This window comes from Vulpes lagopus, chromosome 23 (genome assembly GCF_018345385.1).
Source record: "Vulpes lagopus strain Blue_001 chromosome 23, ASM1834538v1, whole genome shotgun sequence".
Taxonomy (NCBI): Eukaryota; Metazoa; Chordata; class Mammalia; order Carnivora; family Canidae; genus Vulpes; species Vulpes lagopus.
Window position 1 is genome coordinate 27918574 of NC_054846.1, and position 18457 is coordinate 27937030.

At 36.7% G+C, this 18457-nt stretch overlaps 1 protein-coding gene across 11 annotated transcripts in view; it reads right to left on the reverse strand.

The window, feature by feature from the left end:
- The window catches only part of CFAP54 (cilia and flagella associated protein 54), a 300555-nt gene that overhangs the window by 179485 nt on the left and 102613 nt on the right, over nt 1-18457 (reverse strand). For all 11 annotated transcript variants that reach the window (XR_005985335.1, XM_041739196.1, XM_041739195.1 and 8 more), the window contains 6 exons: nt 16384-16539; nt 11907-12029; nt 4741-4869; nt 3006-3120; nt 1746-1835; nt 882-1008 (listed from right to left, as the gene is read on the reverse strand). Coding sequence is in view for 10 of the 11 variants with exons in the window: in XM_041739196.1 (XP_041595130.1) it covers nt 882-1008; nt 1746-1835; nt 3006-3120; nt 4741-4869; nt 11907-12029; nt 16384-16539 (740 nt within the window). In the remaining variant the exon portion in view is untranslated. The remainder of the gene's footprint in view (nt 1-881; nt 1009-1745; nt 1836-3005; nt 3121-4740; nt 4870-11906; nt 12030-16383; nt 16540-18457) is intronic.

The window sequence follows — 18457 nt, forward strand, 5'->3', positions numbered from 1 at the left end:
ATACAGCTGCGCGTTTGCCTATTGCAGAATACTTTCTTTGTGTAAAAGTATGTTAAGCATATGAACATAAAAAGAAAATAGCTATTACCATCAAGGTAGAAATCAAGGTGTTGCATCTGCTTCTCCCCTATATTCCCTGACTCGGAGAATAGCATCCTAAAACATCTGCTCAGCCTTGAAAATTGAAATCATTACCTTTGTTTTGAACTCAGTCATACTGCTCAATCTTCAACCTTGAGTCTTTTGTTATACCACCGGTCAATGCTTCTAAGCCACTTACTCTGATTTCCTCTCCCAGAATATCTATTATTCTTAGGTTGGACCTCCATAGTCAGCCTTCCAAATTTCACTGCACACCTAAAGTGTTTTCTGCTTCTCTTTGGTATTAAGAATGTGATTTATAGCTTCCAAACTTCTAATTTTGGCTATGGTCTTTTTAATTTAACAGCACTCTCTGACTAATTCTCTAAATACTATAACCTGTTTCATTTGATAAAAGCAATTTCTTCCTTTATCATTTGAGAATATGAAGCACATATACTCCAAGCTTTTGTTCTAATAAGTGCTTGTTTTAGGAAGGATTTTTTCTTTTTGCTGCCATTTTTAAAATAGATCTCATGTTATTGATGTTTCTTTTTTCTAAAATGAGAAATAGATCTATGCCCAATGGTGAAAGAAAAGCCTAGTTGTTGGAAGAAAATGTTTATTTCTTTATTTATGTACACACACCAACACAAATCCTTACTATCTCCTCCATGGCTGTTTGCCCCATCCTAGGTGTACACACCACCCTCTTTTTCATCCACCTTATATATATTAAAGTAATAATCTTGCCTATCTTTTAAAGTTGTAAATATTAATAAAATATATATTACAAATACCTTTTCAAGAAGTCATAAACAGGACTTGTTATCTCCACCATAAGATGAAATTTTTCATCATTCATACATTTTAGCATAACTTGTGTAAAGAACTCTAGAAATCTAGGTCTTTGCTTAAATTTCATAACTGTGAAAACAAAGAAGTGTAGCAGTAAATGTGTCAAGAACTCCTGTATAAGATCAAAAAATCCTTTATAGTCTATATTTCACTTTTCAAATATCTCAGTGTGGAGAGAAAGTTCTTAAAAGTTGCCCCTAATAGGGATCCCTGGGTGGCGCAGCGGTTTGGCGCCTGCCTTTGGCCCAGGGCGCGATCCTGGAGACCCGGGATCGAATCCCATGTCGGGCTCCCAGTGCATGGAGCCTGCTTCTCCCTCTGCCTGTGTCTCTGCCTCTCTCTCTCTCTCTCTCTCTCTCTCTGTGACTATCATAAATAAAAAAAAAAAAAAAAAAAGTTGCCCCTAATATATGACAAGTTAGGAGAAAATTGCTGATACTTATCAGAATTACTAGTTATCCTAATTTTTTTCACTCTGAGTTAAACAATAATGTTGCTATTTCTTCATATCTGAACTTAAAGATCACTCACATTTTTCAAATTCCTAGTTTTCATAAGCTTCATAATAATGTCATTTACTACCAAAATAAGTCACCATCAAGGTTCTGAATTTCCAGATTTTAAATCACATTACTTGATAATCCATATTCTACATTATTCTGAATAGGTAAGAACCTAGAACCTTCTTCCTAGAAAGGAGAAAGCTTTCAGACAACAACAGAACCCACAGAATAAAAGATGATCTTCAACAGAAGATCAAAGATCTTCAGTAGAAAATCAAGCATATTTACATTTAGGTTACCTACCTTCTTTCACAGCACCTTTGACTGACCAGTTTATAACAACAGGGTAAAGAAATATAGGGTCCTCTGATCCTGAGAGTTCTGTTGCAACATCTAAGGTTTTAAAAAATTAGTGAGTTGTAGGTTCTATTTAACATGAATAACCAAAAATGAAAATTCTTCAGAAGGAACAAAAAGTAGGAAAATGTTCAAATGTTCATCCTAAATTATATGCCTTTAAAATGTCAACTATATCATTATATTTTGGAGTTTAAAAAAATCCTGTGGTCTCCATTATTCTTCTTTTATTTTTTCCCCCTAAAAGCCAGAGTCCACCACCAAATAGGTGAAGAGGTTCCAGGGCATGAGTCACTGTATTCAATAGCTGTTGTATTATCAGCAAATCCCAGATTCCAAAATCTTCCAATTATGTCAACTTCATCTTTACAAAATTACCCTTAAAAGACAACAGTATAGAATAATGAACAGCACAGCCACTGCAGCTAGGCTGCCTGGGTTCCAATTCTAACACTGACACCAGAAACTAAAATCAATTTCTTAGGCAGATTTCCAAACTGCAAACTCCAAAATTCCCATCACTGTGTAACAATGGTCCATTATGAAATTCCTATTTGACACAATGACCAAAAATTAAACTACTCTTTCACTTGAACAGACCATGGTTCAAATCACTCACACATTAACACACCCACACTCACACCCACACACATACACTATCCTTTTATTTCTCAGGTACATTTCTGCCTTTAGAGTAGTAACTCTCAATTTTGTGCCCTCCTCCCCAATCAATGTATTTGGCAACATTTGCCTCCCAGTTGATTATCAGAGTGGGGTGGGAGGGTGGGGGAGTGGGGCGGGGGTGGTGGGCAGATAGTGTGCCCTGCATCTATTGGTAGAAGCCAGGGATGTTGCTTGACATCCTAAGGTACACCACAGAGAAGAATTAGCTGGCCCAAATTGTCAATAGTGCTGAGGTTGAGAAACTCTGCTTTAGAATCAGAATTTAGGCTCAAAAAGAAGCCAGCTATGTAATTCTAAGTAAATCATTTAATCATTATGAACCACATGGAGGGGGGTGGGGCGGAGTGGTTAACAATCTGTTATTAATAGTGTATTGTTAGGATTAATGACATAATGTAAAAGCACCTTAAAGGATTTACCAAGTGCTAATCTCATCTTAATCCTTTTAACAAAATATTTTCTGATCTTAAAAAACATAATGCTAAACAGGAGTATCCAGAAAGAAAAAAAAAAAATGACTACATTGCTTTGTCAGTTTGAGTAGGTGTGTCTCCAACAAGGCCAGCTGTTCATTTATTTTTTCAGGTCCTATCATCTGCTGTGGCTTCTTAGGCTTGGAAGACTTCTTAGGAGAACCCTAAAAACATTGGTTAAGTGTCAGAATGTACTTCAACATGTCTCAACAGTTGTCACTTTCAAGTAATAATCTTTATTATTTCATACTTTCATTCTTGGTACACAAAACTATGATCTACATGGCCAAGTGATATAAATTAATCACAATAGTCATTTCATTCTAGCTAAATGGCAAACATAATACTCAGTGTTTTATGGAGGTTGGCCAAAATATTTCTTCTCTTCCCTTCTCTTCCTTCCAGTAACTTCCACCCCCCTAATTAGTACTACCCGCTTCAACCAATACACACACTCTTCTGAAAGCAGCTGAGGGTAGAATGCTAAGAATCCTCAAAGGAAAGTTCCCAGCCTGCCCTCAGAAATATATTCTTTTTTTCCTTTTTCTTTTTTCCTTTCTTTTTTCCCAGAGGAGCTTCTTTACAACTAAGCTAATTGCCTTTGCTGCTTTGCCTTTCATTGAAACATAACAAGATCAGCAATTAGTGGATTAAGCAATGGCAGGTCTGTACTCAGGCTCCCCTTGTTTTCAACAGTGTGTTCTCAACAAAACAAAAAAACCCTCCCAAGCTCCTATAGGCTTAAGGGGACCTTGAGTGGCCATAAGGAGTTCTGACTCCTATAAATTCAGTATTAGCTTCTCAGTCCCTACAGCCTTAAAGAGAAGTAGCACGGACATTCTGCTGGGCTTGAGGCTCCATGGAAAGAGGCAAGGGGTCCTTTCCTATAATGAGGTGAAGGAACAGGGTGATGAGTCAAGCTTGGCCTGGGTGACATAAATGCCTGGCTGATGACTCTGAGAGTGAACACCACTTGGTGGGAAAAGCTCTTAAATTGCATCCAGCTTAATCAAAACTCTCTCTAAACCAAATAACCTCTACTCCAAAAAAGCATTATGGCTAAAAAAAAAAAAAAAAAAAAAAATGCACCTTTTTTGAAGCTTTTTGTGGCAAAGAAACACACTTACATATAATTCAGCATATAAAAGAGACAGAAATGGGGCTATTCCAACAGAAACAGAGTCCAGAGTGATAGTCTCTACCCCCACTCCAGTCAGTGAAGGGGCTTCAGGTGATTCCTAGTGTTCCTCAGAAACCCAATAAACTAAGCAACATTTCAAAATTCAATCCACAAAGACACATAACCACATAGCTTCAAGAAACGGCAATAAAACAAGTTCTGTAAGACCCACGCTTGCAAGGCAGATATTAAAAAGCAGTCTCAGACATTAGCAGTCTCGTAAAGAAGACAATTTAGGTGTCACATTGAGTTTAGGAAAGATCTACTGTGAACAAAGTAAAAAGCTCTGACATGTCTTAACTACATTCCATGACCCACCCAGAATAATAAAATCTTCAATTTGGGAGACTTTAGAGGCCTTTTAGTTCCAGGTCCAGCTGGGTGTAAGAAGCTCTCTATCAATGCCTAATGATCAGTACTGGTGAGAGAGGGCTCTTCAGTACTCTAGCAGGGATTTAAGTAGGGAAGGTCCTCAGTCATTTTTTGTTTATATAAACATGATAAATTTAAAACATCAATTTTCTAATATGTTTGCTAATACTATATGACCCTTCAAAGACTCAAATAAGTATACATTTTAAGATGAGAAACAAAAATCAATTACCTCCTCCTGCATTTCTTCTTGGTCAGTCATACCAAATAGAGATTTACACCCTGATGTGATGTCCAACATCTTTTTTCCATAATTTATAATCATTACTGCCAGGTCATACTCTTTCCATGAACGCAGAATCTAATTAAAAATATTTCTTAATTATCCCTGTTGGAAACACTTGTCTATTTTCAAGTATCACCCACCATCTTTCATAAAGACCAAAGTCTCATTCATGTTTTTGGTTCAAAGACTTCCCCTGATTTTGTTAAGGAAACTGGAAGCTTACCTCCAGATCCTATTGCCCTACAATTAAAACTGCATGATTACATTACTTTAAACAAAGGATAGATAACAAGATTATCTTATCAGAATTCCCCATATTTCTGGGACACATAGCCACGTATGTTTTGGTGTAGGAAGTTAACAATTAGGAAACTATTTCTGACTTGAAAGATCCATGTTAAAACAAAATCATTCTAAAAAGGCCACATAACCACCACCTCCCATGATGTGAAATGGACAAGTACTGACATCAGAATGTCCTGGGTTGAGGGGAGTAGTTATATCAGTAAATGATTTAAAAGACATCTGGCAGTGGACTGGACCAGAGATAAGTTGTTGTGAGCAGATTCTCTGTGAACCCTATGGGAAAACAGACATTACAGTCAGAGAAAGGGGAGCCCCTCTCCTCCACAATTCCTTATGAATTTCTATTCTTCGGCCTTTTCTAGCCAGGCCCTTACCTACTTCTCTGGGGTGAACCACTCATTTCCTTGTACTTTAAGCTTACAAAATATAAATTCTGAGCAGAATATAAATTCTGACATTCTCCGTGGTTTCAGGACTTCATGTCTTTGTACCCCTAAGGCATTTCTCAGAACAACTTGCCCACCTTATTTATATAGCTTTACCTGGTCATTAAAACCTGGGCTCTAGCAGGAAAAGTTTCCCTGGCCAGCAATCTAATTTCCATATGCCCTCTGGAGCAAAGCATCATATAAAGGGGACACATTCATGGTGAATTTCACAGGGCAATTCTCTAAGAGTATAAATAAGCTTGTAGGAATTTGTTAGATGTAGGTTGGTCTGTTCTATCAGGCTGATTAGCTTAGTTATACGTATGATAAGTAACAACAACTTAAGTTATACTTAAGATCCTTTCCCCATGCAGGGAAAGGATATATATATATGAGTGGTTGCATAAATCTGATAATACCTACCTGATGCAGAGTGCTAAGAGCTGGAAATATTCCTGAGAAACCAGGCAATAGTGTTAAACTAATGCTGACTGTGAGACCGAGTGTAGGAAGGAAAATGGTGAAATAAAGGTTGAAAAGGTAGATGAGATTAGGTCAAGCAGGGCCTTGAATGTCAGGCAAAAGAGTTCAGTCTCATTACAAAATGGATGTGAGAGAGTATGTTTTATTAGAAAGCCAAAATGAGCCAATACTTCCGCTCCTTTCAACTTTGCTCTCTGACATACTTGGATCCAAGGCTTAGAGAGAACTAGAAAGAACTGTGTAATCTTTTCCCTTGTTTTAATATGCCAGTAGAAAATCATAAATGATCAAGAATTCTCCAACAGAAAAATAGAGAACCAATTCTACTAACAAACCAAATGGTAAACAGAAACAAAAAGACTATGCCAGATGTTGAGCATAATAATTTTTTAAATGCAAAAAATAATGAAACATTTAGGATGACACTTTTCAGAAGTGGCACTTTATTTGGAATTCTGGCAACTTTTAGAAAAAATAGTGCTGCCTAAAGAAGAAAGACTGAGCCATCTGAAAAGATTACCAATGATTTAAACAGAGGAAAAAAAAACCCAGAGCCATTAGACTAATTGGGCTTTCCATGTCATAACAGAAAATCCACACAAAAATGTGTTTATAAAAAAATGAACACCTAAAGTCTGGGACTCGAGGCAAGGCCAGGGCTCTGGGGCTATTGGTCAGGCTGGAGGAAGTTTCTGAAAGGGCAATTCTTAGTGTAACACTATGGGACAGAACCAGCTCTAATATTAAAATCCTGACATTGATACACACTTTAGTTTTTACAAATATCCAGAACACATTCAGGGTCATTCCTACAATAATATCACTTGGATCTCACTATATTCTTCAGGTTGGGGGCGGGGAAGAGCTAGTGGAGTTGTGGCTGGCAGGTAAAGCAATGCAGGGCCAGCCTCAAGCTGCTGTGTGCTATGGGAGAAAAATCTCCCAAAGCTGAAAGACGAGGCATGTGAATTTGAGGACTTCAACATGCAGTAGGCCCCAGATGCTGGTCTCTTGTTCCAGGTCAGTAGTCTCTCCCATCTTCCACAGCGGTTCTTGCAAAATCACCCATTCTTCTCCATCTCTGAAACCCACCCTTACTTCCCACCTTCTCTCTCTCTCTCTCTCCCTTGCTTTCTTTTCACAGGGGAAATGTAAGGAAAGTAATTTATCTCCTGTCCAGAAATCTACTACATGCTTACCTGTAACTACAACCATACATCCTACCCTCCTGTTAAAGGAAAGAGGTCAATCTCCTGCCCAGACTCATCCCTCCCACATGTGCTAGGGTCTCATTGCCGCCTGCCTTCTCCTATATCCACAGATAGTACCAATCCTAATATGCTGTGTTTTTTTTTTTCTATACGTGTGTGCCCATGATAAAGTCTAATTTATCACTTAGGTGCTGTGAGAGGTTAAGAACAAAAACTTTAACAAAAGAGAACAATTATAACAATGTACTGTAATAAAAGCTATGTGAACAAGGTCTCTCTCCAAACATCTCCTACTATGCTCACCCTTCTCCTTGTGATGCTGTGAGATGATAAAATGCCTTCATGATGAGACAAAGGGAGGGGAATGACGCAGGTGTTGTGACATCATGTTAGGCTACTACTGGCCTTCTGACAACTCATTAGATGGACAGCCATCTGCTTCCCGAATGGAATTGACCATGGAAAGCAAAACTGCAGATAAGGAGGGACTGCCATAGTTCAGTTTATCATCTCTCACCTTCTAACTCACTCCCTACCTCAGGTCCTATCTCACTTTATTAGTTGTTGTGCCCCCAAAATAATTTCTTTTTTCTAAAACACAAATTCATCATTTCCAGGTTTAAAACCCTGGAATGGCTCCTCCCTTACCTCATGAGATGGCCATTCATAATCTGGTACCTGTTCACTACCCCACTTTTTAAAGTGACTGAAATAGATCCTTCATAATTAGAGATAAATCTGATTCTTCTTTTCCTAAACTGTAACATTACTTCATATTTTCTCATTGATTACTCCCTAAAGGCCACGTTAATAATCAAATATCTGTCAATTTTTTTAATATTTGCCTTTAAGCCTGTTATTAGTGTCTTGTCATAAAAAATTTTTTTTACTTATCATGTAATCTATCTTTTTATCAGGTTTATCTTTTTCTGTGTACCTTTTGAATTTTATGCCCTATTGCAAAAGGCGTCTCTTCTGACTTCAAAGCCATGAAAATATCCGTATGTCTTTATTTTGTTTATGACAGGAGGCAGGACTCTGGCTTTGTTTTCAGATGAATAGTCAATGATGCCAGCACCTTTTATTAGATAAAATATCTTATTATATTTTCATTTTCCCAATAAATCCACATGCCACCTTTGTCATATATTAAGTTCTTCTATAGACCTGGGGCTGCCTGGCTATTCCTGGACTCTTCTATTCCTCTGAACTATGCCCATTACTTTGTTAACAACATTTTTTAAATTGAAGTAACCTTATAATAAATTTTAGTTATCTACTGACAACTTTTAAATTATTCTAATCAATTTCAGAGAACCCCCATTAGGATTCTAATTAGAACTGTGTTTTATTTATTTATTTATTTATTATTTTTAGAACTGTATTATATTTAAATACTATTTTTAGAAGGATTTATATCTCTGTGACAGTAAGTCTACCTATTCAGGAACTTGGCATGGCCTGCCATATATTCAGATCTTATTTTGTGCCCTTCAGTAAGATTTTGGTTCTTTCATTCGGATCTTTTAGCACTCTGGAGGTTTAAAATGTTATATTTTTTTCTCCAAGTTTTTATTTAAATTCTAGTTAATGAACATACAGTGGAATACCAGTTTCAGGTGTAGAATTTAGTGATTCATCACTTACACACAACACCTGGTGCCCTCCTTAAAACCCACCACCTAATTTCACCCATCCCCCTGACCACCTCCCCTCCAGAAAATACTCAGTTTGTTCTTTATAGTTAACTGTCTCTTACAGTTTGCCTCCCTTTTCTTTCTTCCTCTCCCTATGTTCATCTGTGTAGTTTCTTAAATTCCACATATTAGTAAAAATCACTTGGTATTTGTCTTAAAATATTGCACATTATTAGTGGTATATTTTCCTCTCTCCATTTCTAATTGGCTACTATTAGTAGTAAAAACAAAAACAAAGTTTGTACGCATCTCACAATCATTTTTACAAATTCTTTTTCTTTTAATTCTAATATTTTTTAAACTAGGTCCTCATGAGTTTTTTCGAGACCTCTACAATTACAGATGAATTATACTTTTTTAATATTGTAAACTTATTTCATATCCTTATCTACTGCATAAGATAAAATCTCTACAAATAATGAATCACACTCTTAAGAGTCAGCATCTCAGGATGCCTGAGTGGCTCAGTGGTTGAGCATCTGCCTTTTGGCTCAAGGCATGATCTCTGGGTCCTGGGATGGAGTCCCACATCAGACTCCCTACAGGGGGCCTGCTTCTCCCTCTACCTGTGTCTCTGCCTCTCTTTGTGTGCCTCTCATGAATAAATAAATAAAATCTTAAAAAGAAAAAAAAAAGAGCATCTCCTACACCTGATTTTTAAGGAAACAGTTTCAGAAAATTGCCATTTAGTGTATTTGCTATAAAATTTTGGTAAAGTCTTTATCATTGTTCAATAGACTCCATTCATAACTTACATACAATTTTTTTAGGAAAGGTTGCTAAGTGCTATCAAATGCCTTTGTAGTATTTTTCACTTAATCTAATTGCCTTTCTTTTTTAATTTGCTGTTGTAAAAAATTCAAGTTTTGTTTTAATTCAGACTTGATCTTTAATTCTTGATAATGATACTGTCCTAAGACAAAAAGTGACTAGATGCCTACCAGAAGCAGCAAAGTATGATAAGACAAAACAGACTTGAAGAAAATTATACAATGTCTTTTTTTGTCCCGATTAATATTTGGGGCCTTGACTTCTCCTTTTTCAGGTATAAAAACAGCTACTCCTTCTTTATTTGTGTATTTTCCCAGTACCTCTGTTTATCCATTTATTTTCAACCAGTATTTGTCACATTGTTTTAAGGCTGCATCTTGATTGTATTCCTTCTCTCTTAAATACTATATTTCTTCGTCCTTTTTCTTCGTTTTGCTGAATTAGCCATTTTTCCTCCCTGTCATTCCTCTCTTTATTTTTCCTTCCTATCAATTTAGAAATTCTACTGTGCTTTAAAAGTACTGCACATGGCAACTCATTCCTGAATCATCTTTAAATACATATATTCCATCAATAGAAAATAGTAATTTTATATTAGATGTATTTAAAAAAAATTTTTTTTTTTTTTTATTTATGATAGTCACACAGAGAGAGAGAGAGAGAGAGAGAGAGAGGCAGAGACACAGGCAGAGGGAGAAGCAGGCTCCATGCACCGGGAGCCCGATGTGGGACTCGATCCCGGGTCTCCAGGATCGCGCCCTCGGCCAAAGACAGGCGCTAAACCGCTGCGCCACCCAGGGATCCCTAGATGTATTTTTTAAAACACAAAACCATGCACCAAGAATTTCTATCTGGTCTCCCCTCCCTTGACCCCAAACAAGATTAAAGTTTTAGTTCTAGGTTACTAATAAGCTTCTTCTTTCAAAGTTAATACTTCTATTTCAAGAATTCCTAGTTAGCATTTATATTACAAAATCGACATCACATCATTATTACCTATTTAATTTTAATAATACATATATTGCAAGATTCATTGCTCCCATTATTCGGCTCCTTTTTGTCTTTCCCTACCTTGGGCGTTCTCTCCTGAACCAACTGTCATTTGATAGAATATTTCCTCAAGTGTTTTCCTCAGATAAGTACATTGGCAGAATATTTTTTAAATGCCTGAACTCCTAAAAAATGTTTATTTTGCCCTGACAAAGGAATGGTAGCTTTCCTGGTTATTAGCTTTTGGAACTCAGTCTTCTCCCCTCAGGATTCTACAAACATTGCTCCAGTATTTTAGCTTCTAGTGTTGCTGATAAAGTCTGAAGCTAATAGATTCTCTTTCCATTGCAAATAACCTGTTCCAAAACTTTGGATATTTCTTTATCCTTGGACTTCAAGAAGCTCACCACCAAGCGTCAAGACACAAGTTCTTAAATTAATGGTCTAGGACTGAGGAAAACTATTCTCCATTTTTTAATTTCCTACCTCCAGAACTCTTTTTATTTCATGTTAGGACTTCTGGATCTGCCTTCTGAATTTATCTCTAGATAATTCCATTCTATGCTGGCTAATGGCTACCCTCGCTCAGTCTCTGCACAGACAAGGTTAAAGATGCAGTGGTAAACCAGTAAGCAATGGAAAGATATAATTTTCTGCCCCTGAGGTCAGGCCATAAACAGCCAGCAAATCATGACTTTTTTGCCAAGGTAGAAGGAAAAGGCCTCTCTGTTTCCAGACCTTCACTGAAGCAAACTGAAGTCCTAACGGATGGATCGAGTCAGCCCACCCATGCAGCGTTCTTCCAGACCCCTGACCAAATCACAAAAGGTCCTGTGAGGACCATATAAAACAGGCAGGCAGATATGGCCCTTCTTTGAGGAAATTCCCTGGACTCAGTCAACTAAAGCCTATGAAGAAACAGGCAATGCTGGTCTTTGAGCCAAGCAATGAAGATAAATAAACTTACCTATCAGCCTCTGGGCTCTTGGTGCTTTCTCGTTTCCAAGGTGAATGAGGTCCCACAAAATGCACTCTTTCCGAATCCTTCTCTTGGCCTAAGAGACACCCTCCAGGCTTTACCAACTGACCTACTCAGGCAACTTTTGATCTAAAATGCACTGTGGGTACTATTTTTTAAAGTATTCTATGTAATAAAAGTAATTTAGCTTTCTAAATCATTGCTACTCCTAAATTCTGTGGCACTAGACAAAGAATGAGATAAATACCTTTATTATGTAGAAGATACAACAAGCTATCATGTGTTGTACACTTTCAAAACTTGCAGTATGTTTCTTTGAGTGGATGATATTTGGTAATCCTTGCAAAACCACTACACACTTTATCAAGATCTAAAAAATAGAAGCACAATAGTTTCTGTTGAAAAACATTACCCTCACTCATTAAGAAATGCTCTATTCAAATCATTAAAGTTTTAAACCAAATTTTATTATTATCAATAATTGTCAGTAAATTACTTATTTATATAAGAATGCACTTTGAGATAAAATTAATACATTCAATTTCAGATGAGTCCCTCATCTAAAGTAACTTGAAAACTAGAGAAGAGGATAAAATAAGTATACAAAGATTACAAAACAGCACATTTTGACAAGTGTCATAAAAAAATATAGGCAGAATATTACATACACAAAGCACTAAAGGCACATCCAGTCTTAAGAGGACCTTAAAAAACCATTTGGAGAAAGATGTACCATATTAAATACATGGTGATACGAGGTAATTGAAATAATTGTTTCCTTTAAAATTACAACCAAGCATTCATATCCCATATCCCATAAATATTGGTGTTTATGCCACCTCATATTATGTGATTCTGAATTTGATCAAGAGCTAGATAATTAAATTTACCTTTCAATACTCTTGCACTGTTCTGAGTAACATTATTGTCAGAAAAGCAGGGCTGAGACTGCATCAATCTATTAATCATCCAGATTATCAAAAGACAAGTTAACATATGGATGTTGGTCTTTTGAAGGCACACTAATTGCTACAAGCCACCATTCTAACGATATTATTATCATTACTGTACACTTATGAGTATTTGGAATGTTTCTTTAATTCCTCCCCATCACCCACCCCTAAGCAGACTGCCTTTGCTGCACAGCCTGAACCAGCAGATTTAGCCTCAAGCCAAGCCACTGGGAATGAGCCTTCCAGGTCATGGAGAGGGTAGGTGTGAGAAAAGAAGGCAAAGAAGGTAGGAAAGTAGAGATTCTTGGAAGGCATGCTCACACTATACCATATCCCCAAATCATGTTAGCAATTTAGTAGTTTTGTATGTATATATATATATATATACACACACACACACACACACACACACACACACACAAATACAAAGTATACATAGAGGGAGGGTTAATGTTATGTTAAATAATGCTATGTCACAAAATGGAATTCATAAACACTTGCTTGAACTATGCATTTCTGCTTCAACCATGTCTTGTGAAAAATTCCTCCAAGTCTACAGGTATAGTTCAAATTCATTATTTCCAATGACTGCCTTATATGATTTAGTGTGCAACAACCATCATTTATTCAGCCATTTCCAGAATCCCCATGTTGCACACACTTTTACAGCTGACATTTTACAATCTAGTATACTGGCCATCCTCTGGCTACTGCACTTTCTCTTTGTCTCCAGCTTTTTTTGTCACCACCAAGAAGGCCACAAGAAACACCCTTGTACATGCTTAGTTGCCAATATGAGTGGCAATTTCAGCACCAGCTTTGAGATGTTACCTCGTGAGGATGAAGCTCCATCTTCCAGGGCAAAGTATACACTCTATATCAATGACAATTACTTGGTGTTGGGTCCCCAGTAGGTAGAACACACGGATCTGGGAACTGAGGGGTGGAACTAGGAATAGCATCTTACTAACTGGTGATTTTATTCTATGGGATAAATTACTAATAGAAGGATTAGTATCAAGTGTGTGTCAAGTATATTTGTTTTTAATTTTTAATTAAAATTAGATTTAGTTTAATTAAAATTAAGATTGCTTTACCAAAATCCAAAGCCTACAGTAATTCACATGTTCCCTATCAATGAATGAGAATGCCTTTGCCCCACATCGTCACGAGCAAGAAGAGTTACACAGATCTTTTCAATTCTGTCAGCAATATTATATTGTTCATTTAATGTGCATGTCTAAGGATATTCAAAGTTTGAGCATCTTTTCATGGTTCTTGGCCACTTGAATTTGCTCTCCTGTAAACTGCCTATTCATATCCTGTGGATATTTTTTTTAATTAAGTTATTGTCAATTTGTAAGACTTTTTGTTATATATATTTATCCTTGTTAGTACTATATATATAAATATCCTTGTTAGATATTTTTTCCAAATCCACAAATTTTCTACTATCTTTGTTATGGTCCCTTTTGTCACACATAGGTTGCCATAAATATTGCCAATAGTTCTTATCTTTCTTATTATTTCTAAGTGGTCTGTCTTGCTTAAAAAGGATTTCTACAACCCTGGGTTATACATGTAACCTGGGATTTTTTTCCCTTAACTTTTTGCTTTATTTTACATTTAAGTCTTTAGTACATCTGAACTTTTTATATACGGTATGATATAGGTGTCAAACTCTATTTTCTTTCAGATGAATATCCAGAGGTTTCACCAGCATTTACTAAAAATATCCAGTCTCTTCCTGCTGAAGTAGAATGCCAATTCTGTCATATATTCTCATACATATTGAGGCCTATTTCTAGTATCTCCTCTTGCATTCCACTCACTTTTCCTATTTTAAACAATACAATTTATTAGAACTTCTTTTTTGAGGCTTTTCCTCATAGTCCACTCTCTCACTCTCACCTATAGCAAAAGGCACCCTAAATCAATGGGGTGCAAGAGGATGACAGTGGATTATCCTGAACTTGACCAACTGAGCACTGGTTGCAGATATTGGTCCCAATGTGGTATCCTTGCAAGAGGACACTAAAAACTATGCATTGCTATGGCTAATGTTTTCTTTTCTATTCAACTGGGAAGAACCAGAAGAAGTTCCCATTCATACTGGGAAGACAAAAGTACGTATTCAGCATCTTTCCCCAGGGTAGTGATAATCCTCCCAGCCTCTGACATATTTCATGAAATGACCTGAACTCTCTGGGCATTTCTCAAAAACAAAACATTAGATCATTACATCAATAATATGTTAATCAAAATTAAAAGCAAGAAATGGCAAGTACATTAAAGACCTTGGTAAGATACATGCCCTCTGGAGGGTTGAAATAAACCCTGTGAAGATTCAGGAAACTGCCACATTAATGAACTATTTGGGTAATGCTGAGACACTCCCTCCCATGTAGGTCTGATATCTGGCATCTCTCACCTCTAAGAAGAAAGGACAATGCCAAACAAATGTCTTTGGGTTCTGGAGGAAGCATACACCACACTTGAGAATGCTGTTCTACAATCTATCTACAAATGACATGGAAAGCTGCCAACTATGAGTCTAGATTTTGAATTCTGGAGGCAGATCTCCTAAGCAACTGAACTCCTAAATGTGGGGATGTGGCAGAAGGAGGCACATCTATGTTCCAGTATTGCCACACCAAGGCAAGTATTTGTTAAGTTACCCAAGCTTGTTAGTTTTCTCAATGGTGAATTAAAAAAATCTGAGTTCATGATGATAATGATAACAATGATGATGGTGAAAACTTTCTAAAAGATCAACAGTGAAACCTTACTTCTCTCATTAGTTCCCTGTGGTAGGCAGAATTTTACAACCATCCACAAGATTCTTCCCCCTGGTGTACAAGCCCCATATAATCCCTTCTCTTGTGTGTGGGTAGGACCTGCAAATACAGTAAGAATATCACGCTCATGACTATCTTGTTATATGAGACTCCTCCTTGTGCATACTAGAGGAGACTTTCCTGCTGGTCTTGAGGAAGCAGATTGCCATGTTACGGAGAAGACCATGTGGCAGGGGACTGGTGGTGAGCCTTTAGGAGCTAAGGACCTCCTATCACATGAGCACAAGGAAATGAGTTCTCAACAACCAGTGAGTTTGGAAGAGGCTCTGCAACCTCAGGTAGGATCACAGCTCTGTCTACCACCTCGATTTCAGCCTGTAAGACCCTCCGCAGAAGACTCAGCCAACCCATATCCAGTCTCCTGTCCCACAGAAACCATGAGATAGTAAGTATGTGTTGTTTTAAGCCACTAAGTTTACAATGATTTGTTAGGAAGAAGAGACAACTAATATAATCTCTTCAGCCAGCTCTCACCTACTCTTTTTCCATAAATTCCAACTCCTCAATCACCAAGAAACCAAATATTTTTTCTTGGGTCATCCACCAATTATTTTCCCAGATGATGGCTTTAACAATATGTTTTTGAATAAGTAATGCTGTTTCTAACATTACACAAGCATAAAAATTGAAATGACTTAAAAAAAAAAAAAACTAGAAAAGCAGATTGCCAATGTTTAAACATGGATAGCAATGGGGCTGAATGTTTTCAGAGAAATACATTTTAGTCCTTATTTATGTTTGTCCAGACATAATTTAAATTATTAAAATGTTTTTCAGTTAACTCATGAAATTTTACACCTGTCTTTGACCTATTTGTACATTACAAAAGATACATTGTTTTTTTTTTTCTAAGATGCATTGTTGAATTTCCTTTGTAAAAATATCCTTATTTGGGGGGAATAAATACGCTTACCTGTATGACAGGTACCAAAACAATATTGTGGTAGATTATAGGAACAAGGAGGCCATAACATTGAGTCACAGCTTGAAGGGCATAATTGGAATCATTTAGGTAGTTGCTAAGTTCCAATGCCACTAATATTCTCTCACATTCAATTAATCTAGCAATCTGTAAAAAAAAAAAAAAAAAACAGATACTGTTACTCAAAGTGAACATCAAGTGCTTCACCAATGTGTCTCTAAGGAGAAGAAAGGGTAGGAAATGTAATCCTTGTGGCTTAACAACATGTTAGTATGTTAAAATGTTGATATGAAGAAATCTAAATTCAAGAACAATTCTAACTCCACAACAATGTTATGTATAGATAAGACAACCTTAGACTTAAAGTTCAGAACATTTTATAAAATAATACAAATACCACTAGTAATGAAAAAGGGACCAATCTTTTTTAATTTTTAGGTAAAATTAAAACTTGGCTATATTTGGTCAGCCCAGGTAGCTCAGCAATTTAGCGCCGCCTTCAGCCTGGGGTGTGATCCCGGAGACAGGGGATTGAGTCCCACTCAGGCTTCCTGCATGGAGCCTGCTTCTCCCTCTGCCTGTGTCTCTGCCTCTCTCTGTGTGTGTGTCTCTCATGAATAAATAAATAAAATCTTTTTTAAAAATTTTTAAAAATTAAAAAAATAAAACTTGGCTATATTTTAATGTTAGAAAAAAATCAAGCTTTTTCAAAACATAAATTGTAACAAGTCATAATTAAAATATTTGTCTCTGTAATTTTGCCCCCATTGACTAACAAAGTCCCATTTTCTTTCAGGATTTGTGAAAAAAAATGGTAAATTTTCAGTAGACCAAATTAATCTTCTATTATACTTCTGCTACTTAAATAAAAATGGTAGCAAAATAGAAATTATGATTAAATGCTACTTTAAAAAAGCAGAGATCCGGGATCCCTGGGTGGCGCAGCGGTTTGGCGCCTGTCTTTGGCCCAGGGCGCGATCCTGGAGACCCGGGATCGAATCCCACATCAGGCTCCCGGTGCATGGAGCCTGCTTCTCCCTCTGCCTATGTCTCTGCCTCTCTCTCTCTCTCTCTGTGACTATCATAAATAAATAAAAATTTAAAAAAAAAAAAAAAAAAAAAAAAAAAAAAAAAAAAAAAAAAAAAATAAAAAAGCAGAGATCCTATCCTACTTTTCCTTCCCTTTCCCGAAGGAAGATTTCACTATATTTCTTCTCTCTCTCTCTCTCTCTTTTTTTTTTTTAGTTTTTATTTATATGAGGGAGAGAGAGAGAGAGCAAACACACAAATGGGAGGAGAGCGAGGGAAGCCAACTCCCCTCTGAAAATGAAGCCCGATGTGAAGCTCCTTCCCTCGACCCCAAGATCATGACCTGAGCCAAAACCAAGAGTCAGACACAACCTATTGAGCCATTCAGGTGCCCCTGTTTTTCTATATATACATACAAAATTACATACAAAGAAATTTATCAGTGGCAACCAGAAATTTCCAGGAGTAAATTTTTAGTAGAATGGTAACCCAGCATTCTGAAATTCATTGAAGTACTTAAAGATTGTCTTTATAAAGGCAACAAGGTATGAACAGGATGTTGTTTGTAAGTGCTTGGGCTCTGTAAGACTGTGAACTTACCCTGGACAAAAGGGCCATGGCTTGTTTGTTTGTTTTTTCATTTTTGTATCCAAAGACACTGGCAAAGTCTCATGTAACAATTTATTGGTTGATTAATTAATAAATGCATGGGTAGGAAAAAGCAACTGTAAAAAACAAATACATTGAAAAAACCTCGATGTGCCTAAGATTTCCTTCTAAAGAAAGAAAAAGGAAGAGGGAGAAAGAAGAGTGATGTTCAATCTAGAATGAAAAAATAAAGCAAAGGATTGTTTTTAAAAGCGAGATGTTAAGATTTGAAGGTTGTAGATGTACATATAGCAATGTTTATAGCCACCCTGAGAATCCAGCAGTAGGAGATAGGTTACATTCCTGCCTCTATTCAGGAATGCAGTATTAAAATGAAAAACACTTTAGTATGAAAACAAATACTCGTTGACGTTCTTCACCCCAGAAA